Genomic DNA, 24,173 nt, shown 5'->3' with positions numbered 1-24,173 from the left:
TTGAGAGACCAAGTGGTCTGTTGTTGAATTTGCCATATTGAGACAGTGATTAAGCACAGCTTAATGAAACATGGCCACCTTATTGGTGTCCAAAGAAGTGGAAGGAAGCGGTAGGAAAATGACAGTTTTGTTTGTTGAATGAGAAGTTTCACTGTCAGCACCTTTAGGAGCTTGCTGGGACTGCCATGTTCTGCTAAGAGGGGCACTGCTTTGTGACCTCCATGTAATGGCCTAGTAGATGGTGAGCATGGCTTCACCATCTACTTTTTAATATCATTTCACTCTTCACAAACGGCTACAGCATAAGAGGAAGCCATCCCAGTTGCACATCAATGTGTTACACGCATAAAGGTTAGGTTATGTGAGGCTTTATTCTACAATTTTGTTCTGTAAATAACAAACACCTCCCATTCCTTCAAGCTCCAGACTTTCGGTAAAGCTGTAAGGAATGCAAAACTGAGGGCAGCCTAACGTGTCAACAGTCTGGGCTTCAACATCACTCAAGACAAGGCTGGATGGAGCTCTGAATAACCTGATCTAGTTGAAGGTGTCCCTGCCCAGGTCAAGGGGTCTTTAAAGGTCCCTTCTAACCCAGACCATTCTACGATCACTCACCACATGATAGTTCTGTTCTGCTGTTGTTGGTCAAAGGGTTTTATGTTGCTTTATTGACTTCAAAATACAGACAAGTTGCGGAACACAGTTTTTTATTAATAATAGGCCACATTTGTACTTTGAAAAGAGTGAAATTAAAAGGTGTATTAAAACATACCCACTCTAAGCAATCTATTTTCTTCAGTAGAAAAAAAGCGTACAACAGGTAGGAATTCTATATACACAGTATATCAGTTCTAGTCATCAGTCCCTCCAAAAAGTGTTTTGCAAATTGGTACAACGGTGTTAGAACAGACCAGCCAGTTCCAGTCCAGTACTAATTTCACCTCTTGACTTGCTCAATTAAGATAAACCACTAAGCACCTAGTCCAGCTTACTGATCTCGGGATACATACAAGGTAGTACTGTACATGAAGACAGCAGTGCTTTTACTTCTGCTTATTTTTTTTTGGAATCCCGCCTTGTTTTTAAGTCTGCTTCATAAACTTTGAGTACATGCAAATCTGTAATCAATGTCTCCATTAAAAAAACATAGCAGAAACCTGATTAACTGTATCTTAAAGAGCCCTTTCTTCAACTCCTGCATTAATTTCAAGCAGACTGCTGCTGTGCTTATTCTACACTGGAGGCTCTCAGCCCAAAATATTGATCGCTGCAATGAACCACGAACGTATGCCATCTTTTTTTTTTTCTTTTTGAGGAAAATAAAAAAAAGCGCACAATGCTAGTTCTTAAATTAGTTTGGCACATAAGAAAAAAAAAAAAAAAAAGCAGGGGGAATGCACAAGTCTCATCCTTCTGTCACATGTCCCTGGGAGGGGAATATCCGGATCCAGGCAGGGTGGGCAGGCACAGAATGAATGCACAGACCACGGCAGACTCCAGCTCTTGGCCTCAGCCACGCTCAAACACCTCAGTCCATCAGCTGCCACAGCTGGTGAGCGCATCCCTGCACAGCTGGAGAAGGCCCTGAGCTCCAGCAGCCTCCTCACCCAGGTAAAAAAGCACCACTCGGCACCTTTTGCTTAAGTGTCACTTAACAACACGGCCAGCGAGCTATTCCTGCCGTGCTGAGCAGGCAGGAGCGGGGTCTGACACTTGGGTCTGGGCAGGTCAGTGTGAGCCCCGTGCTTCAGGAGAACCTCCACTGCCTTCACGTGCCCCCCTCTCGCTGCCAGGTGCAGAGCCGTGAACCCCTCGCTGTCGGAAACATTGACGTTCTCCGCGCTGACGAGTCCTTCCACCACCTCGGAGTGCCCGTTCTCGGCGGCCAGGTGCAACGCTGTCCTGTCCAGAGGCCCCCTGGCTAGAACGCTGGCCCTCTCGTCCATCAGCAGCTTCGTCGTGGCCAGGTGGCCGCTGCGGGACGCCAGGTGCAGGGCCGTGTACCCTTCCGCCGTGGCGGCCTCGATGTCGGCGCCGTGCTTGAGGAGCAGCCGGGAGGTGCTGGTGTGGCCGGTCTCGGCAGCGATGTGCAGCGCGGTCTGCAGCAGCCCGTTCCGCACGTTGACATCCGACTCGAGGTCGATGAGCAGGCGGGCGACGCGGTAGTGGCCCCGCTGCGCCGCCAGGTGCAGCGAGGTCCTGCCGTCCGCCGTCTGCACGTTGACGTCGGCGCCGCGCTGCTTGGCCAGCAGCTTGACGATGGGCAGGTGGCCCTGCCAGGCGGCGTAGTGAAGGGGCACCCAGTCGTCCTTGCCCTTGGCGTTCACGTTGACGCCCCTCCTCAGCAGGATGCGCACGATGTTCTCCTGGCCGTACTGGCAGGCTATGTGGATGGGGGCTCTGCCCTCGAAATCCACCTCGTTTAAGGAGGCGTTCTTGTCAAGCAGCATTTTGGTGCTGAAGTCGTCCCCGTTTTGGGCGGCGAAGTGGAGAGCGGTCCACTGGTCCTCGTCTTTGGCGTTGATGTTGATTTTCCTGGCCATAATTAGCTCTGCGATGCTTTTAAATTTCTTCTCGATGGCTATGTGAAGAGGGGTGGACCCTTTCTTGTTGGTGAGGTTAGGGTTAGCATTGTACAGCAGGAGCCATTTGACACATTCCTCTTGCCCTGCTTCAACAGCCAAGTGCAGAAGACTGGAGTTTCCATCTAAAACAATATCAACATCTTGAGGCTGGAGGATCTTCATCAGCTTGCCGGTGTCTCCAGACAAAATTGCCTCCGTTAGCTTCCTCTTCTGTATGTCTGTAGTACCAATGTCTACATGGATACAAGGAGGAAAATTTTACCATGAGGATGGTGAAACACTGGAACAAGTTGCCCAGAGAGGTGGTGGATGCCCCATCCCTGAAAACATTCACCTTGATCTAGCTGAAGATGCTCCTGCTCATTAAAGGTCCATTCCAACCCAAACTGTTCTAAGTTCTATGGCAAAGACAGCATCACAGTTCTGATACCCATCAAACCTTACCCACCCATGGTTTCAGCAATGAGCTGCCTGCAGAGCAATCCACAGCTCTTGCCCCACAGGAGCCCCAGAACATTTTCAGGTCAGATTTGGGCCCCCACTAACTCTGTTTCTTGTGGCATGAAAACCAAAGCGTGTTGTGGTTTGATCTCCCTGCAGTAACCACTGTTTACCTGACTGGAAAACAACGTCTGGGGTTTGCAGCACTGGACTCAAAGGTGAGGGGGTCTTTATCACAATGGTCCCAGGGGCTGCTGAGAAGGTGGCTTGAGTCTTCTCAAAAATTAAGGTGCTCAGGTTTAGGCTTAGTATAACTGAAAAAGCCACAAACTCAGCTGACCTCACTGGGCAGTGGCTTTAATCCCACGTCAAGCAGGATGCTGGATTAGTAGTGACCTCCCTTCCAACCAACCTCTACATGACTGATTCTGCAATTGCTTTAATGGGAGTTTACTCCTTTACAAAAGTAAATGAGATTTATTATTTCTCATTAGATCATCTTCGGGAACCACATAATTATTTTTATTTTTTTTTTTTTTCCTTTTAAATAACTACCTCCAGTAAACAAATTTGTAGTGCTGACTGCAAGAGAAAGCAAGGCTAACAGTAATTTCCAGAATGTTATTTTGCTCTCCAACCCATTGACTCCCATGCCCCAGTCCAAACAACTACAAAGGAAAACTTGACCATTACCTGAACTCTCCCTTTCAAAGGAAAGGGAAAGGGATCCTCTGGATGAAAAAGCTGAATCTACAGATGAAACTCCTGAAAGTCTCTTGTCACTGGAGGCAAGTTTGGACTCAGAAGAGCTGCGGCTGAGATCCTCAGGGCCTTCCATAGTCTGTGAAATCCCTGAATCCAACTGAGACAACAACTCTGAGAGACTGTAATCCTTAACTGATGGTAGAGCAGGCTCCTGTTTCTTCTGGGAGAGTGCACAAATCCCCTTCAAGAGAAGCACACAAGCATTTTAGAAAGGTCAGCAAGCAAAACTGAGCACGAGGCCATACAGAAGAAACATAAATTTGTTAGTTTGCAGGTGGCCTTTAAACACTGTTTGCATTAATGAAACCTGTGCATAAGGTCACTGATTTTTTTCAGAAGCAGGAGAGCAGCTTCCATCAGAACTCTCCTGTCTACAATGGTTTTTAAAATCAGTCACACCCACACAGTTCCAGCCTTTATTTCCTAACTGTCCTGCTCTGCCACCACAGAATAAGATACACTTGCATTTGGTTCTGCTCTGAGGTTTTCCTGAGCTGGTCCATGCCCCTGCTGTCATTTGTGCGTTCCAGTCCTTCACCAAGACCCACTTCTATCAGGCAGGGAAGCCAGTGCTCACAAGCAGCAAAGAGAAGGTTGCTTGGAACCTTCCAGGTCATAAAGGAGCCTGTTCCTCCCAAAACCCTGCAAGTTCGAACAAGAAGTGAAAGGGAAAATACCTCAGGCTGCTGCTCTGGGGCATTCTTGGTGTCCAGGTCCTGAGTTATCATCTCCTTTGTTTCATCTTCTGGTTTTTCACAAAGGGCCTCTGTTTCTGAAGTGATTTCTTTAAAGAAAACAAGAGAAGGTTTTAGTGCTTGGGGTTTTTTTAGGAGACTTTCTAAGATACCCTGCTGCCTTTCTTCATCAATAGAAGTTAAAATCCCTGACATACCGAGGGAGAAGGACTCCAGTCATGACCATTCCACCCAGCACCTCCTCAGTGGGCACAAAGGGTGCAGCCAAGCCAGGGCTACACAGGGCTGCCCAAACAATTCATTTTCACACTTGGTGTTACACAGGGGCCACACTGCAGGACTGTGAAATGGGAACCACTGTACTGCTGGCAGATTTAGATATTTAGGTTTTTTTTTTTAAACTGTGGAACCCCTCATCCCTTCAGTCCTCACTCCTTGTTTGAGCAGGAGGAGAGGGAAGAGGTAAATCTCTCCCATTTATGCTAAATGAAGCTACCTGGTGACAGCATTTGCTACATCCCTCTGCACACTTGAGTTCGTAACAGGTGCTTTGGCCAAGTTCAAACCTTTTACAGGCAGAGAAGTGACTGTACAAATGGTTTCATTACAAGAAAATAACTCAGTTTCTCCACATACAACAGTACAAATTTCAAGAGCCAGTTCCTTCAGCGCTTTGGTACACTGCAAACCACACCAACTCCAGCTTGGCCTGTGTCCTGACACACACTATCAGAAATAAACATAATTTCTGGCTAAATGGACTGGTTCAGTACGAGGCTATTCCTGGCATGTTTACATAACACTGTCATGGTCAGACATGTCCTCAGATAATCCCTTCCTCCACAAATGAGTAAGTGGCCTGTATCATTGTCTCCACCACACAATGTGCTCTATTTATTCTGTCACAGAGCTTCTCAGCGTTTACCCCAAGGATTAGCAGAGTCCTGAGCAATAACGTGACTCACACAGGAATAAATGGGCAGCCAAGTTACGAGGAAATCTTACCTTGAAATGTTGGCCGCTCACCAGGATCATCCTGCCAACATTTCTGCATCAGTTTGATCAAGTTATTACATGAATGAGGCCTGGATTTGGAAACAGCAGGTAGCTCTGGGCGGTGGCCTTTAACTACTTTTACCATAATATGTAAAATGTTGTTTTCCTCTGTAAAAGCAAAAGCACACAAGTTTAGATGTCCCAGCAAAAGGAATCACTTCCTGTTTTTTCCAGGAGCATTATGAGTGCATTAGGCTGAAAATTTGTTTTTGCACATTTTTCTAGATTTCTTTTCAACAGGGGAAAAAAATGTTGGTTGTCTTCTCTAACATGATATTTTTTAATCAAGTAACAGCTGCTTCTCATGTATCACTTAAAAACAATTTTTAGCGAGTGACCATGTTCTTTTTCCACGCATTAAAGATAAAGAACAAAAGGGAAAAAAAGGCCCAAACTCAAACAGTTCTTTGCTACCTCTCTTTGGATTTCCATATGTGCTGTAAGAAAAGAGAACCTTAGGTTTTATTTAGATCAAGGTGCCTGAACCCTAAAGGTGAAGGAAGAACACAAATCAAGAGGAGCAGTAATGCAGCTCCTGACTGTAAATCAGCCACTGGGCTAAAAGGAATCCCTCACTGGGAGAAAAACTAAGAGCAGACTGGAACTTGTTGGGACATGTTTGCTATACATAGGCCAGTCACAGACACAGGAAAGTCATAAAGGATAAACAGCTGCCTGTTGAGCAGTGCATTTACTGCGGGGTGGAACAGGGCTTATTCTCACAGACAGCTTTTTTTTATTATTTTTACAGGAACAAATCTGTACCCACAATCTACAAATAAACTACAGAACCTCTCTGCAGAGGAGCTGATTCTGAACAACAGCACAGCTGCCTGCCAAGCTGGCTTTGCCACACAGCGATCTGAAGCTGTGCAGCAAACTCCAGCAGAAGCAAAAATGTGCAGACAAGGGCCCCTGCAGCAATGCAGGTCCTGTTTTCACAGCGTGGGACAAGGGAGGACTCAAGATTGTGATCAGAGTTTGAGAGCTTAGAAGTGTCTACCACACAAGACTGTCAGAATTTGGAGGTCATGCACAAAAATCTGGAGCTTGTGGGGCAAGAATTTTGCTTATCAGTGGGAAAAAGGAAAAAAAAATCAATATAACACAACTTACCTGCAAAAGGCTTCTTCTGTGTAAGAACTCCCCAAACCACAATGGAAAAGCTACAGAAAAAAAATTTAAATGGTAAAAAAAAAAAAATCCAGAATTTTTTTCAAACAAAAAACCTCACAGAAATATACTTTACTTTCCTTGTCCCTCCACTTTCTCATCTAATTTAGCTGATGAACACACACACACACAGAGATGCAGCTAAGAACCATGATTTCAAAGTCTAACTTTGGAAGGGAGGAGGAACCTGAGGCACCAAACACAGGGACTTGCTGGAGGCTGCCAAGTCCTTGGTAACATTTACCAACCACTCCACATCCACCCTGACAAAATCAGAGAAAGCATTACAGTGGATTTAATTTAATACTTCTGCCCTGCAAGATGACTTTAAAGAAGTACATTTAATTTAAAATAAGAGATATCTTTTTAATCTACAGCTGTGATTTCCTTTTCCTAACAATCTTGCCATGAAAGAGGAGCCGAAGACCTAGTGATGAAATCCACTGAAGATAACTCAGAATTTTATCACAGACTTGAAAAGTAAGTCAGGATGTGCCTTTAGAAGGGAATTTAAAGGTGGGCAGAGTGCCTCCCATTGCCAGTTGCTAACAAATAATTTCAAGACCCAAGATCTTGAAATTATGCAGTTTTTAAAAGGCCTCTACCCTAGAAAGACTTTGCAAAACCCAAAGAAAACGTGACACATTTCAAGATGAGGCTCAAATTGGATTTTGGGGTTTCATGCTTAAAAAAAGTAAAAAGCAGCTCATTTTACAGGGTTACTAAAATAGCATTTAGGTGTTTTCATAGCGTTCACTGACCTGTACACATCGTGTTTGGTGTCAAAACACCTGTTTTTCTCCTTGATGCGTTCTGGAGGGAGATAGGCAATCGTGCCACACAAACCATCCATGCTGATGTCATGGGAATGGGACAAGCCATTGCACTTTGCAAGCCCAAAGTCAGAAATCTGATTTAAAAAAAAAAAAAAGAGGAGGAAGAAGGTGAGAAAAGTGCATGGCACCACCAGATTTTCAAGGTGCTCACAACATATTTTCTGCAAAGAATAACAGATGTAACAGGATGACCCAACAAATACAGTGAAGTGCTGTTCAGAAATGTTAAGCCAATAAAACATCTCTGGAAGCAAAATGCTATGATAGGTTTTTCTTTATTGTTAAGCTAAAGAAGAAAAAAAAAAAAAAAAGGCAAGCAGCTTTTGCAAGCAGCAGCATGCCAGCCCATTACACAGCAAACACAACAAACAGTCAAGACAATCCATTGTAATTTAAACCAGTCGAATTTAGCTACTGCAAACTACTTTAATGTAATTATTGGCCCTGCCACCCCCTTTCCCTACATAACCTCACATTGCATGATGTGTTTAAATGTCCTGGCTCTCCAGTGAACTCTGCAGAATCACTCTTTCAGGTATCACTGCTACACTGACCATGCCAACGAGGACCAAGCCCCACAGCAGGGCCACCAAGTGTTCCAAAAACCCAAAAGAAAACACACACACACCAAAATCCCACCCCGGGAACTCTTTCTGGCAGCCACAAGATATGGCAGGTTGGTGCAGTGACGCAGTGAGCACAGCTGAAACGAGCACGACAAGTGACAGCAAGTTTATAAAAAGGACACACCTCCACTTTAATTTGAAGTGTCAAGCAAATATGCATTCATTCTCTCAAAGGCATACCAATCATCGAGCAAACAGATAGGGCAGGAATTTCCTTTGTCTTACTTATTTCCCACTGGACAAAAATGTCTATAAGTGGAAATTTCAAGAAAAGTCAAGTCTTTTAGGACCACTGAGCCCACTGATTTTTGTCTACATGTCAGATAAGATTCCCCCTCCCCTAATTTATACATTCTTTTTATCTAATAAATACTCAGGTTTTTCAGTGACTCATTCCCCTTTTGATCTTCACAGCTTCTCCTTTGAGAAAGTGTTCCCTCAAAACAACAAGCATAATTAAAAAAAGCTTTTTTTTTTTTTTTCCCCTTTTTTTTTTAATAGGCTCTGACTGCACACTTTGAGAAGCTTCCCTCTAAAGATACCACAAAACTAGTTGTAACATGTGTCCATTACTGGAAAGGGAGAAAACTGCTGCCAGCTTCTTCAGCCTCCTGGAGAACAGGCGGGTTACACAGCCATGCAAGGAATCTCCCTTTGCCATAAAACAAACAAAGCAACCCACACAGCTTCAGCAAGAACTTCTCCCATGGACAAAGAGCTCAGCATTCTGAGGAGCTGGAGAAGTCCTGCACCCTAGAACACAGGCATGTCCAACATGTTGTCCCTCTTTAATCTGTAGGGCAGTGTGGGAAAGACTTGAGAACAAAAAAGCCCACACACAGGAAAATAATTTTAAAAAAGGGAAAAAGCAAAGTCATCTGGAGGAATAGTTTCTCTTCCTTGTAGAGCTATACTCTCAAGAAAGGATTGCTGGGCTCCTCAGCAAGCCAAGCACTGGAGCCCAGGAAAGCAGCAAGTGGTCAAGAAAGCCTCGTCCACACGCCAGGTCACCTTGGGAAGAGTCAAATTGACCACTGCAGGAAATGCAGCATGAGTCTGGGGCACCTGGTGCTCCACAGGGGAACAGAAGCCCAACCCCAGCATCACAGCAAGCTGTGGTGTCAGGTTCATAAATGAACCCAACGCTGCAAGTCTGAACGGATCCGACGTGGAGGTGAAGCGCTGCTCTCCTTTGATTAATGTGAGGCAGAAGCTTGTGTACACCTCAAGAAATCCAGGCATAATTAAAGCCACACACCTCCCTCTTTGTCTAAACAATGCCGTGTTTCCTACTGCGTGAGTTAAGAAATAAAGATGAAATGCAGACAGCAGGGTGACGCTCCTGTGTTTGGAGCCATGGTGTGTGAATCTAAGGCTGGGGGCTAAGGCAGAGCTGAGCACTCCAGACAAAAAAAGTCACCCTAAAAACTCAGAAACAGCTAAGGTACATAGTATACACCCTCCCTGGGCAGCAAGAGCTTCACTTTGTGCCAACTGTCCCTACCTAGTGTGAAGGACTGGGTGTTGTGTCAATTAATAAAAAAAAACACCTGTAGAGAAGAGCTTGGATCATATCAAATTCTGCAGGAGAAAGCACTGGAAATTGAGGAATTGTTATCTTGCAGGTTGCAATAAAATAGCGAGATTCTGCAGACAGCTTTTCCTGGCCTTTATTAGCTCCTCTAGGGTGAATTTTCCATGCTTCATGGCACATTTAGTCATGCAGGTTTTTTTAAACACCAGTGGGAACCGTGCAGTGGGTGGAAGATCCAGCCATTTAACTTGCCTGTTTTGCCTTTATATTGCTTGCCAGGCACCTCGTTCTGCAACACCCTTGCTGGGGAAGGCAGGGAAAGTGGAGCACCCTTCCCCACTCCTTCCTCCATGTCCTTGCTGGTCCCCGGGCTCTGCCCTTCCCCTAAATTCCGTGGGACCCGCGCTCTCGCTCCTCACACCCGTGATTTCAGGTGGGTCCCTTCAAAAGCACATGGTGATTTCAGGCAGGTCCCTTCAAAAGCACATGGAACCAGCCAGGGAGACAGGGAGGCGACAGGCTGCTCCATGCAAAACCCACAGCAGGGAGGTGGGAAGGAGGGGAAGGAGCCGCGGGGCCGGAGCCCACGCAGGCAGCGGGATGGGTCATGTTCAGGCAGCTCTGCTCCTCAAAGCGCTGCGTGAGAACCAACACGTGAGCGCCGAGCAGGGGCCGCCAGCTGCACGTGTTCTCCTGCCTGCTTCCAGCCAACACTCACTTTTCTTGGAGGATTCTGAGATCTGAAGATTTCTATCTGTATATTTGTTTTTGGTTCAGTTTGTTTTTTAACCCGCGCACGCGCGCGAGACTTTCTCTGCTTCTGCCGTCCACGGGTCTTTCCGTGTTTAGTTGGTACAAAAATGCTCACTTGGCAAAGTTTTGGGTGCTTTGAGAAATTATTTTTGTGATTTTTTTTTTTTTTGTATTTTGTATTTTTTTTGTATTTTGTAATTTTGTTTTTTGAAAACTAGAAGATACTCTCGCGTTAACTACAACAGCTACTACAGACAGCTATTCCCAAGCACTGCAGGGATCTAATTCCCAGGAGCAAAATGAGTGCTTGGAAAGTGCTTCCTTTTTTATTGATGACTCCTGACAGACTGCCCTGAACTCTGCTCTCACCTCCTGATGTCCCTGTGCAATTAGCTCCTGGTGCTTTATGTCATTTTTCTGCAAGCAAAACTCAAGAACCCACTGCAGTGGATTCAGGGACAGAGTTCACCAAAAGGTTTTCTGCATCAAATCCACTGGATTAATCTTTAATCTCTGCTGGAACAGTATTTGTACAAAGTCTATGCACTTGGATATTGAGAATACCTCCACATTTGTCTGCGGGGTATTTGGGTGTCTGGTGGCAGGGGACGTTTCCTTTGTCTCTTCTGGGGGTAGGGGGAAAAGGCTGTTACATTTTCATTCTTAAGAAATTTGCACAAGGTCACAGATTTGGACTACTAAAAATTATGGCTAAAAATTAATACCAAATATCAACACAACCTGCACTTCAAACCTGTGTCTTTATGATTGCACTTCACTTAGCTTCTAAAAAGAATCCTTCTGAAATGGACTGTATTTCCCTCCTTTTCCAACCTGCCTTGAAACTTTTAACTCCTCCAAACCCATTTCAGGTGGGACATTTGTAATGCTCTTTTCAGAAGCAGCACAAACCAAAGCCAAACACCCATTTTAATCTATCATGAATCTGAATTACTATAACAGGGATGGTTTTGTTCCCTCCCCTGTGCCACCACAATTAGATCAATCAGAGACTTGATCAAGGTGCAAACCAGCTTTGTTGGCTGGGATTAAAGAGCCATGCAACAACAGCCCTGGATGGGAACCTTGATCAGGAAGGGTAGGAAACAAGCAGAAGGGACACACAAAACAAAGGCTCTCCCCATCTATAATAACAGGAGAGAAATTGCAGCTGATAAAAAAGTGGCTGTGCTACCTACATCAGGCAGTCTAATAAAGACACAACTGCTCTTCACCAGCCTGGCCTCTGGGTACTGCTTGGATGTACAGTTAACACCTACATGAATAAGCTTTCTGATTATGAGATTTGCCTTTTGACTAGGCTGCTTCTAACTCCATGCTCAGAAATTTTGCAGCTGAAGCAAATAAAAGCAAGGACCACGGAGCCAACCTTTCCATCAAGAGCATCAGCACGGTGCAACATAGCAGCAAACTTCACACTGGTTTAAACTGGAGAGCTGGGGAGGGGAAAAAAGCAACTACAGAGAGCTTAAAGCAATGCACAGCTGAGAGCAGCTCATTCTGCTTCAAGTTCTTTAAAACCAAATTCTAGGAGATGAAAAACAACTTCTCAGGCTTGTCTCTGTGTGTACATGAACCCACACATAAAATACATGTATGTCTGTGTGTGTATGTGTACAAATATATATATATCTGACAAGATGAGGAGCTGCAAAAAACCCAGGCTGGATAGTGAGAGAAACAAGAACTTAAAAATAATGTTTCTGCCCGAATATCTTAAGTTGCAGGTTGGCTTAACTTTAAACACCTGAACGAAAAGTATTTCTCTTGACCATGAGATTTTGGAAACCCGTGAAGCAGCACCAGAGATCACGAGGAAATGGCAGCTGGCAACGAGCTGGGCATGAGATTTCTGCACGTGGTGGGGTGTTTATTCTCCTTCCAAGGGCCCTGCAGAGAGATCTCATTGCAGCAGGGAAGGAGCAAACTCACGAGGGCAGAGCTGGAATGTGGCACTGCTTCCCCTGTGCCAGCAATTGCCACATCCAGAACGTGTGTGGAGGGCAGGAGAGCAGGAGAACGAGCTCAAAAGATGTGGTCCAGCTGAGCAAAGAAACAGATGCCAGGCAGCATGGAAATGTTGAAAGACTGAATATAAGGAACGCTGGGGAAAGGGGCAAGGAAGGATCTTGTTGGTAGAAATAAAAGGTTGACATGAAGGAAGGAAAAAAAAGGAGGCTGATCCCTGCTAGCAAAGCCTGTCTGGGTATGGAATAATCCTGCCAAAGAAAGCAGAGTGTTTAAGGCAAACAAGATGGAGCAGGACGTGGCAGAGAAGGGAGCTCCCACCACCAACTCACAAGGGAGGATGGATGCATCCACCTTCCAAAAAACAGCAAAGCTTTACCTTGTTCTGCCACATATGCCACACAAATATTTAAAATCACCAGGGAATCCCCCAATGGGCCTTAGGTAAAGTTAATATCTGTCTATCTCTGTCCCTGCTCGGGCTAATCCCATCCTCCTAATCATCCTCCCAATTCAGCACAGGCTTATGTAATGCCCAGGCTTTATGATATGGAGGCACCCACTTGATGATAAGTTCTGTAGAGCAGCAATGCCTTAGTCACCAGCCTCACTCAGGGCTTTACAGTGAGCACAGTGCTCGTAAAAGGAGCAGGGTGTGTTTGCATTTAACTGCAGGATGGCACAGCAGCATTTCTAATGCTCTCCACTGGAACACTGACTGTTTCCTGGCTCAAGGGCAAACAGTTTGTGCAAGTCCTCCCTACCTCCAAACTCTTCTTTTGCAGTCTGCACCATCTCTTCATTCACCTTAGGACTCTGTTAGGGACAGGTCACACACTAAATTAATGCTGACATTTAAAAACACTTCAATCAGCAGCTCCATTAGCCTTCCAGCAACAAAATGCACATTAAATCGAGCTGCAGGGTCGGAAATTTAATTATAAATTTCGTGTCACGCAAAAAGAAGGTTTGGGGCCACGTTTTTAAAGTGAAGGCACCTCACAGAACATGTTCATCTCTTATTTTGCATATAGGTTCCTGTGCCTGCTTTGCTTCTTGGAGGGCTTTCCAAGATGCCTGTGGATGTAAAAGACTGCTGGCTGGAAAAGGTCTGGATTAGACCATTCCTTTCTGAACTCCATGGAAAGGATCTGAAGACCTTGATGTGTTTCATGCAGAAGCAACACTTCAAGGATGTCAGCAGTGATCTCACCAGTGGCTTTTTCATTTCTGTACATTTTGCACTTTGCCCCCTGGTGTTACATCACCACCCAGATATAGGATGTGCAACAGGCAGAACATCAGGCACTTCAACCTCCTAAACAGTGAGAAAAACACAGCCTTGCTATCTGGGCTCATGGATGAGTCAAGAATCAGGAATTTAACAAGTTATGCAACCAAGCATGAACTTTTAAGTAAATAAATACTTAGCAAAGGCCTCTCAGCACCACTGTGTGAGAACAGGCTTTCAACAGCTCAGATCCTGATGTTCTGGTCCAAATAGCGTGACCACCTGTAGATGCCTCCTACCTCAGAAAGAAAATCCTTCTAAGAAAAAAATCACTAAGAGGCCTAGTAAAAAAGCTGAGACTGTCACAAGTGTGATTTCATTAGTGGCACACACCTCTTACGGCTCCAACCCTTTCATGACATCAGAAAATCTTTTTTTAATGATAACTTCATTTTTAGAATGATACAGGCAAGACCAAAGGCACTTGATCAATGAGGGGGCCAGGAAAACAGGAAGAAGATGGATTATAACACTGCTAAAAGCAATAACTGAACACTAAAAAAAAACAGGGAAAAACCCCCTGTATTTCAGTCTCTGTGCTCTCTGTAAGAAAGTTGAGAAAGCAAACACAACCTCCTTGGTCCCGCTGACCACAGAACCTCCAGCACACAAGACTAACAAGCTTGCCAGTTTACTCTGGAAATGGATAACTAAAATAATTTCATGCTGTTACAGCCACAAAAAAAAAAATCCTTTCAGTGACCTGTGGTATGCATGAACAGACAGGACAGAGATACTTCCTCACTGTACATGCTCTGAGCAAATGGAAATGAGCTGCCTCTGGGAAGGCTTCTCCAGACTGCAGCTGTAAATGAGATCTGTGCATTTAGTGGTGCAGACACAGACCTAGAACAAAGCAACCATGGCAGCTGGAAGTGGTAAAGATGATTTAGAGGTTCACACCACTTTTCTCTCCCTGTTCTCACAACCCTGCTGCAAGGAAATTTGTAGCAGGACCCATTAAGTCTCAGAACCAGAGTTCACTACATCCTTTTAAAATTTCAGGCAGGTTCTCACAAGTTCCCTGACCATATCTCTGTTTATGTACTAAAATGGTGCATAAACCAGGTGCATTTATTCAGGGGCTCCATTTGGGTGGGTTTAATTTGGGAATCAGAGGGGTTGGGTCAGTGGGCACTTCTCTAATTCTAAAACAATGCTGGTGGTTTCTCCCAGGCTTTTTGCACCTGGCAAAAGCCACACAGGGGGCACATCCAGGGTGTCCTGTGCATACCTTGACGTGGTAGTGGGCATCCAGCAGGATGTTTGCAGGCTTGAGGTCCAGGTGGAGCAGCGGGGGGGACATGCAGTGCAGGAAGTTCATCCCCACTGCTGTCTCGTGGATGATGCGGAAGCGCAGCTCCCAGGGCAGGGGCTCAGACGCCAGGAGCTTTTCCAGAGAGCCTGTCTCCATGTACTCCATGACCAAGCCCACAGGCTCCTTGCAGATGCCATAAACAGGGAGGATGTAGCGGAACTTTGCCATTTCCATCTTCCTGGCCTCTTCCAGTAGCTCCATGCGCTCCCTGGGTGGAAGAGAACGGGAGATGAAGGATGGAGCAGCCGTTTCTCCTCAGGCCAGACACGCACAAAACATTTCTTATAAAACCCAGCACCACATTTTCTGATTGCCCCCTGAGTGACCCACGCTGCATCTCAGCAGCCTGCCCTCCAGGTATTTCCATATTTACTGATTTGGGGGTTTATGCTTTCAAAGGCAGGCAGCTCCCAGCTGCAGGAGCGCAGGTGAGCCCCACACTGCCACAGTGCAAATATCCCGAGTGCAAAGCCCATCTCCCTGCTTTGCTGGTTGTGCTGTGCTGCTCAGAGGGAGGATGATGCACGTAGAGCCCAGCTTTAGCACTGCTGTAACTCCTTGTGCTGAAATCATTAACTTTTTGTGAGTCATAAGGCTCAGTGCTGATCAGAAGAGAGGCCGGACAGCATCGCTTCAGCCCTGCTGCTGCATCCTCAGTGTGCACAGACCCAAACCTTAGGAGAGGAATCCTTGGAGTCACCACTGAGAGGACCAAACTGCCTGCTGTAACCAGGGAGACACAACAAAAGCCTCCCCAAAACACAGATCTAACAATTCCAAAACTGCCCTCAGCTCCAGCAGGTGCCGAAAACTCACGGCACACCGTTCCCAGTGATGTAACAGGCCCAGGCCTGGCCGCTGTAATGAGCACCCCGGGTTGTTTACAGGACACCTCAGGCTGACCCTGCACAGGGTTCAGGGTTACTCAGTCCCAGCTGCAGCCTCCCAGGTCAAGACCCTTAATTGCTGTGCCTTTCCTCTGCACCTCACTCACAGCCTCCTGCTATAGCCCACAAGCCTCAGGTTGGAAAGAGGAGAGTCCTCTCCCCCAGCTGGCTGTGCCCACACTTGATGGTTTAAAGACCCTTCAGTCTGTAAAAAGTGCATTATTAGTGATTATGAACCCTGCCCAGAGCAGCTTTGGGCCATGGGCACTGACACATCACTGCTGCTGCCATAGATTTTCACAAAGGAGGGCACAGGGAGGTCACAGAGGTCGTATTTCCTGAGCAGACCCTCTCTTATTACACAACAGCTCCTGCAATGCACCCAAGGATGTGCACACACTGTCTAATGGACAACAGCTCCTGAAGTGACAGGACAAAGTCTGTGCTCTGTGCCACCAGCAAGTGATGCCAGTTACCCCTGTGGGAGCCTCCTGGCAGGACTCAGCTCAGTCAAACCATTTTGGTCTTAAAATTTCAAATGCAGGCCAGCTAGCAGCATCGTCCACTTCTAAAAAAGAAAACACCAAGTCCAGCCTGCACACAGCCAAGTCTTTTCTTCTCATGTGTCCCCCTGATGACCTGGAGAAGCTGAAATGCAGCCTGTGAGGGACCCTCAGATTTTGGGAGCTGTCATTTGGCCTTCACAGCTGGCAGCAGCAAACCTATTTCAGAGGCAGGATCAGGCTGAAAGATGGTCTAAAGAAGGATCTACACACTGAGAGAGAAACAAAAAAGATAAGGGAGATCTTTTCTATTAACCACCTCGGCTCCTGCTGCTCCCTACAGCAACTTTCTTGTGAAATGATTGCCTTTGCAGACAAGTACCCAGTTTGCTCTTTGGCACGCTGGAAGGGAGCGCCTATGAATAACACAGCCAACTCCTTGCCCCCAAGCCACACGCAGAGCCAGCATAATTCACCAGCGCTGGAGTCAGGGATGTAAAATACCTGTCTGAGCCTTCCCAGGCAAAGCCAGAACCCAGCAACAGCCAAAGTCTGACAAGAACCACTGAACTCCTCGGGATGGGCTTCTCAGGCTAGCAACAACCTCAGAGAGCATTGCCAAAAACACAGATTGGCTGCTGGAAATGGGGCGTTTTCTAAAAACAAATCAGAATTTTCTCACTGAAATAATTTTTTTTTAAAAAACCTCCCTTTCTGCTTGGACCAGATCCAGTTAATTGAGCGAATTAACAGAATAACAGGCGAGTGCCCTCTATCTAATTTGTTTAAATAAAGCCCCCATGCAACAATTACCACCCTTAGCACTTTCCCATACCCAGAGCATTCAAAACTGAATCAGCCAGAGGCCTGGGACAGCTCTCAAACAGCTTCCAAAAGCTGTCACCTTTTGAAAACAGAAAAGGAAAGACAAAAGAAGCGGAGAGAGCCAAAGCAGTTATTAGCCCAACACTCGCATTAATGGCATTAACACAAAGAGCTCGCTAAGCTGAGATCTCCTCCAGCAGGCAGAGATCAAAGTCTCTCCCTTCCCTTTCTCAAAGGTGCCACCGGCGCTGGGCACAGAGCGAGGTGTTCAAGGCTGCAACAAGGGCTGCAACAGAGGCTGCAACAGGGGCTGCAACAGAGGCTGCAACAGAGGCTGCAACAGAGGCTGCAACAGAGGCTGCAAACCAGGGATGCAGCCAGGGGCTGCAACCAGGGGCTGCAACCAGGGGCTGCAACAGGGGCTGCAACAGGGGCTGCAACCAGGGGCTGCAACCAGGGGCTGCAACCAGGGGCTGCAACCAGGGGCTGCAACCGGGGCTGCAGCAAGGGCTGCAACCGGGGCTGCTGCCTTCGGGGATGGAGCTCACATCCCGCACATTAAAGCACGGGCAGGGTCTCGGTTATTCTGAGCTACCCCGAGTGAAGGAAAAAGGAAGGAAAAGCCGAGCTCCTGGTGGGGTTTCTCACTCGAGAGCCATAGGTCTGAGCCGCTGTCAGGATGGTTTTTTATTTGATACCCACGCCACTGAAGAGTCAGAGTTATCCTCTCTGGGCGCCTGGGCTCCGCTCCCTGCTCCCTCCAGGAGTATATCCTGACTTTATGGAAATAAAGGGAAAAGAGAAACGGGAAAAGAGGGGGGAGAAGGGGGGAGAAAGCGGGGGAAAATGGAGAAAAAGGGGGGGAAATGGAGAAAAAGGGGAGAAAAGGGGGGAACAGAAAGAAGCGGGGGGAAAGAAAGAAGAGGAGGGAAAGAAAAGCGGGGGAAAAGGAAAAACGGGGGGAAAAGGAAAAACGAGGGAAAAGGAAAAACGAGGGAAAAGGAAAAACGAGGGAAAAGGAAAAACGAGGGAAAAAGGGGGAAAATGGGGGAAAATGGGGGAAAATGGGGGAAAATGGGGGAAAATGGGGGAAAATGGGGGAAAATGGGGGAAAATGGGGGAAAATGGGGGAAAATGGGGGAAAATGGGGGAAAAAGGGGGAAAAGGGGGGAAAAGGGGGAAAAGGGGGAAAAGGGGGAAAAGGGGGAAAAGGGGGAAAAGGGGGAAAAGGGGGAAAAGGGGGAAAAGGGGGAAAAGGGGGAAAAGGGGGAAAAGAAAAAGGAAAAAAGAACAAAGAAAAAAGAAAAAAAGAAAAAAAGAAAAAAGAAAAAAGAAAAAAAGAAAAAGAAAAAAAGAAAAAAAGAAAAAAGAAAAAAAGAAAAAAAGAAAAAAAGAAAAAAGAAAAAAGAAAAAAAGAAAAAAAGAAAAAAAGAAAAAAAGAAAAAAGAAAAAAGAAAAAAAGAAAAAAAAGAAAAAAAGAAAAAAAGAAAAAGAGAAAAAAAGAAAAAGAGAAAAAAAGAAAAAGAGAAAAAAAGAAAAAGCTTACACACAGGACAGCTGAGGTCATGTAAATGATGGGCTGCACACACTTTCTCCTGTAAGCAGTACCAGAAGACAGGGCCCACACATCAAGAGCTCCAGCACTGGGTCCAGTGCCAAAGAGCATCTCTGTCAGAGGAGTCAGTACAGATCAGTCCTTTTCAAAGCAACTGGAAACATTCCATGAACTGGAGACCTCCAAAGAGCTGTCTGCTTCCACTGCAAGTCAGACAGGACTGCATTCCTTGGATTCTCCTGGAGAGACAAGAACCTTGCTCTTGCCCACTGCCCCAGTCCCCGGGGCCCAGCCCTTGTCCCACAAACCCTGCCACAAGAACAGCAGGAATTACAGCCGTACCTGCATTTGCATGGATCCAATCTTTGTGCCCTAGAGATAACACTGCTGTAAAAATACACCCTTAGACTCACCAGGCAGTCCTTGCAGTTTTCTATTCCCCCACCACTACCACCACATTTCCCTAATGGAGTCTGAGACAGAGCAGTTAAAGTTGCTCCAGAGAAACTCAAAACTTGTAATGGGGCCATTTGTGTGAGCCACCTCCAGACACAGAGCAGCCAGGCTTCTCCCAGCCCAGGAGAGATCCAGCCCTGCTCTGCAGTCAGGAATTTCAGATATTACCTCTTCACAAAATGCTGGTGGTGCAGATGGGGGTGCCCCAAATTACAGCACCCCTGAATGTGCTCTGGAACTCTTCAGAGGTTTTAAGAGCACACAGCAGCCTCTGCTCTGCAGGGTACATATTCAACAACTTCCACACTGCTGACACTCAGAGAAGAACGTGAATATGAGAAGACAAGAAAAGCCACAGCATGGTCAGGGCAGAGTCTGTTGGGGTAAAGGGGTGGGAAGGAAGAAAAATCCCTTTTTTCAGGTTAACAGATGTCAGCCCTGCTAACAGATCTCGGCAGTGCAGTTCTGGTACCAGAGGATTACAGGACAGCCAGGCTCTGCCCTACGCTTTAAGGAGCACAAGGTGACTCTTAGGTTCTCCCTACACAGAAGAGACCTTCATTCACCTTCACCACCTCAATAAATGCAGCATCCACTAGCAAAGAGGCATTTCTAAAACCTCCTCAATTTCAAAGTCCCGCTTCATTCCCAAATCCAGGATGTGCAGAGGGAGATACATGCAGGGCTTTTTTTTTTTTTTTTTTTTTTTTTTTTTTTTTTTTTTTTTTTCCTTAATCAAGAATCTTTTTCCCACTCCACACCCTGTAGTCACCCCCACGGCCAACACCTCCAGTAAAGGTGCCTCTCCAGGAAATGTTACACCTTCCAGTCAGCACGCTTATGTTCAGCACAAGGAATCCACAAAGGATTCTCTCTCTCCGAGCTCGTCACTGTTTTTCTCCAGACCCCACTTCCATTCTGGCCCACAGGGGTAAAGAGAGGAAACTTCACCCTCTCCACTGCAAGTCCTGGTGGAGAGGCTCCTGCACCTTTCTGGTCACACTCTTTTGCTCAGATTTACACCGACCTCCCCATAGTTCATCCTGAGTCCCATCCGAGAACTCAGGAGAAGGGAAAGTCGGAGCAAATAGGGTGTTAGAAATGGAATTTGGCTGCATTGTCTAAGAGGGCTTGGGCTTAAAGGTAGAAAACACTTCTGGCTCTGCACTCAGTTTTTCTTCTGCTTGAGGCCACTTGGCTCTAAGATGTGATAATTGCCGAGGGAATTGCTCCAGATCTCTCACTGTCTGCAGAAACACAGTAAGAGAGACTACACAGAGTATTACCACCACCAAGCCATTACAAACAGGGTTTTCATGTGGTACCAAATAAATACATCAGAAAAAGCCTCTGTGCTTTTCAGTTAATGTTTCTGATACCACTGGCAATTCTTCTAACTCTTCACAGGGTTCCAAGAAACAGCTAGTCAATTTAATCTCCGGGATTAACAATCTTAATTACACAGGCTTGTTGCAACCTGCCAACTGAAGAGGCTGTGGTTGATTCTGTCTGTGCCCCCCACCCCACCATTTGAATAGCACAAGCTTATTAGAAAAGTTTTGGGTAAAAAGTCTCAGCATCACCATCTCCTGAAGGGGGTTTGATAGAGCAGCCCAAAAACCCACAGGGAAATTAAAAAAAAATAAAATAATCCGTTTATATTTGTTTTGCAGAGGCAGCTCTTTCAAAGGCCAGGGCCACTCCAATTCCTTATCAATGCTCTCCTCAAGCATCTGAAGCACAGATTCTGCAGTTAAATAAATTACTGTTTCAAGGAGTGGTTTATTAAAATCAATCAGAAGCTGCAGGAGCCCTATGGCCTCAAAGTTCCCAAATTCTCAAGGCATTTTTTGCTTATTGAGCTGTACAGTCTTTTGCTTATTGTATTTGTACAGTCTTCCAGTATTTGCACACCTCATAGCCACGGAGGGACAGGTGGCTCTCTACTGCACATATTGAGACCTGATGGCATATCTCAAAATGAATTGTTCATATTACAATAGGTGACAGCATCCTTTGTCTCAGAGTGAAAATTAACTTTCGGAGTAAATTTCTAGATGTACACTGCAAATGAAAAGTTCTAGCTTATTTTTAAAGCGTGTTTTAATCTCAACTTCAAAATTAATCAGCCACCATACTATTTTGATCAATAAGCATCAAACCTGAAATCTGCTTTTAGGTTTTAATAGTAGGGGGCTTGCAGATTAGCACCATAAAATACACTCTGCAACTGAAAGCTCTTTTCCATTTTATTCACAGCACTGTTAACATATGCATATAGTAAACTCTCCCTCTCCAGAGGACATTTAATTTCATTTATTCTATAAGCCATGCCTACTGCAAAGTCAGCAACTCAGATACTGGAAAAGATGCTCAACTACCCCAGAAATCCTGCAGAAGATGGGTTTAGAAACGTTTTCAATCTTGGGCTAGCTTATCTCCCTCCTTCTGCAGGAAAGGCACCAAGAGGAAACCTTTTGTGACTGTCACGTCTCAAAAACCGAACTGCAGAATGGCCTTGTGAGCTGGTAGAGATCCCAAAGATCAAGGGGAGCTGGGAAAGCTCCAGGAACACGACTTGAGCATATTGACCTCCCTCTGCACAGAGGATGAGCTGCTGGAAGCCGCTATTGTCCCTACAACACAGGGATGTTTCTGAGGGTGCATCCGACAGCCTTGCCCTCCCAGGGAAGGACCCGCACTCGATATCTCCCATCCCTGGAGGTGTTCAAGGCTGGATGGGGTTTAGAGCAACCTGCTCGAGTGGAAGGTGTCCCCGGTCAGGCAGGGGGCTGGAGGAAGATGAGCTGTAAGGTCTTTTCCAACCCAAACCCATCCGTGACGCTGCGGTCACACAGGGACAGCGTGGGAACAGCACCGTCCCCACCGGGGACCGCGACGGGTGACGGAGGGCAGGGGAGTCCCGCCGTGGGGCACCTTCACCTGCCCTACACTGCCCTCCAAGGGCTCATCCCGAGCACACACACACACACACGGAGCAGCCGGACACATTTCCCACTCACTCCTAAAGACACCGAACCCACGGCTGCAGCGCCCGCACCCCCGAGCCTGCTGCCACCACAGGGACCACAACTCCTCCAGCAGCCGCTCCTTCAGGCACGGCTCTTCCCAAGCCCCTGCTGTGATCCCGGCCACATTCCCGCTCCTCCTGCCCTTCCATTCCCATCCCATCCCGGAGCGCTCGGTGCCCGCCGTGTCCGTGCACAGCCCGGGCAGGGCACGAACGCTCCCGCACGGCTCCCGGGGAGCAGGCGAGGCTTTGGGGCTATTTCACGGAATCTGCTGCTTGTGAGACGGGCAGGGCTGCGCACAAGGCTCCCTGAGGGCTCGGAGTGCCTCTGTGGGAAGAGTCCCCTGTCCCCCCACGCTGTCCCCGTTCCCTTCGTCCCCCCCTTACTTCTCATCCACATGGAGGCTGGGCGAGCACTTGATGGCGAGCCACGTCTTCCAGTGGAGGTGCCGCACTTTGTACACCTGCCCGAAGCCCCCCGAGCCGATCTTCTCCCAGCTGCTGAACTCGCTCTCCTCGAAGGTCCTGAGCAGCCCCATGGCCCAGGGGGAGCCGCCGTCCCTCGCCATGGCCGCGGCTGTGCCCGGACACCGCCCGGCCCCGCGGAGCGCAGCGCCGCCGCCCGTGCGCCCGCCCAGGTGAGTCAGGTGTGCCGGGGGGGCCGGGCTGCCGTCACTTCCTGGGACGGGCCCGGGGCTGGGATGGGCTCAGGTGCCTGCTCTGGCCCGGGGCAGGGAGCGGGGCAGCCCCCGGAGCTGTGCGGAGCTCCCCGGCAGGGCCGTGGGGCGGGAGCGGAGCGCACGCTGCCGAGCTGAGACAAATGAGGTGTTAAATAAAGGAGAGGGAAACGCCAGCTTTTCTTTTCTTTCTTTTCTTTCTTTTCTTTCTTTTTTTCTTTCTTTTTTTCTTTCTTTTTTTCTTTTTTTCTTTTTTCTTTTTTTCTTCTTTTCTTCTTTTCTTCTTTTCTTCTTTTCTTCTTTTCTTCTTTTCTTCTTCTCCTCTTCTTCTCCTCTTCTTTTCTTCTTCCCCTGCCTTTTCTTCTCCCCCTGCCTTTCCTTCCTCCCCGGTCCCCGTCCCTCCGTGCCTTTCCCCGTGCATCCCGGCCCGGTGTGCGGGGCCAGCCCATCCCAGGCTGTCCGGGCACTCCCTGGAGCAACAAGTGTCAGCTCCGGGAAGCTGCTGCCGAGAACTCGGACGTCTCTGGGCTTTAGTTGCCCCTGGGATTAGAAGCTGTGATGATCCCAGCGCTAGAGTTCAGTGCCTGGGTCCTTTTGTGGATCTAATTGCAGGCACCTCAGGACCCCCAGAATTGTTTTGTTTGGAAAAACCTCCAAGATCATCATGTTCAACCTCTAGTCAATCTGCACCTTGTCAACTAAGCCGTAGCACTAAGTGCCATATCCAGTTTCTTGAACACCTCTTTTCAGGGTTGGGGAATCTGGGTAGACTTCCCAATGCCTAACCATCCCTTCAGAGAAGAAATTCTTCCTCAGGAAGAAGAAATTCTTCCTGATTCCAACCTAAACCTCACCTGCTGCAGCCTGAGGCTGTGGTCTCTCAATCCTGTCCCTGTTCCCTGGGAGCAGAGCCTGACCTTCCCTGGCTGCCCTCGCCTGTCAGGGAGTTGTAGAGAGTGAGAAGGTCCCCCCTGAGCCTCCTTTTCTCCAGACTAATCACCCTCAGCTCCCTCAGCCACCCCTCACTGGACTGACTCTCTAGATCCCTCACCATCTCCTTTGCTCTTCCCTGGACACACCTCAGTATCCTTCCTGAATTTAGGAGCCCAAACTGGACACAGGATCCGAGGTGTGGCCTCAGCAGTGTCCAGCACAGAGGGACAATCTCTGCCCTGGT

At 47.2% G+C, this 24,173-nt stretch overlaps 1 protein-coding gene across 1 annotated transcript; it reads right to left on the bottom strand.

Moving 5' to 3' along the window:
• Positions 1–690: 690 nt before the first annotated feature.
• Positions 691–23,185, bottom strand: RIPK4 (receptor interacting serine/threonine kinase 4). The gene is made up of 8 exons (XM_063393157.1): positions 22,707–23,185; positions 14,979–15,270; positions 7,477–7,625; positions 6,659–6,708; positions 5,492–5,650; positions 4,469–4,575; positions 3,720–3,972; positions 691–2,818 (listed from the first exon to the last, which is right to left on the bottom strand). Exons 1-8 carry the CDS (start codon positions 22,886–22,888, stop codon positions 1,641–1,643), a joined length of 2,370 nt encoding a protein of 789 aa, XP_063249227.1. The 5' UTR covers positions 22,889–23,185; the 3' UTR covers positions 691–1,640.
• Positions 23,186–24,173: the final 988 nt, after the last annotated feature.

The sequence above is a fragment of the Prinia subflava genome, chromosome 3 (genome assembly GCF_021018805.1).
Source record: "Prinia subflava isolate CZ2003 ecotype Zambia chromosome 3, Cam_Psub_1.2, whole genome shotgun sequence".
NCBI classification, from domain to species: Eukaryota; Metazoa; Chordata; class Aves; order Passeriformes; family Cisticolidae; genus Prinia; species Prinia subflava.
Note: the sequence above shows the minus strand (reverse complement) of the source record. Positions and strands in the feature narration are given on the sequence as shown.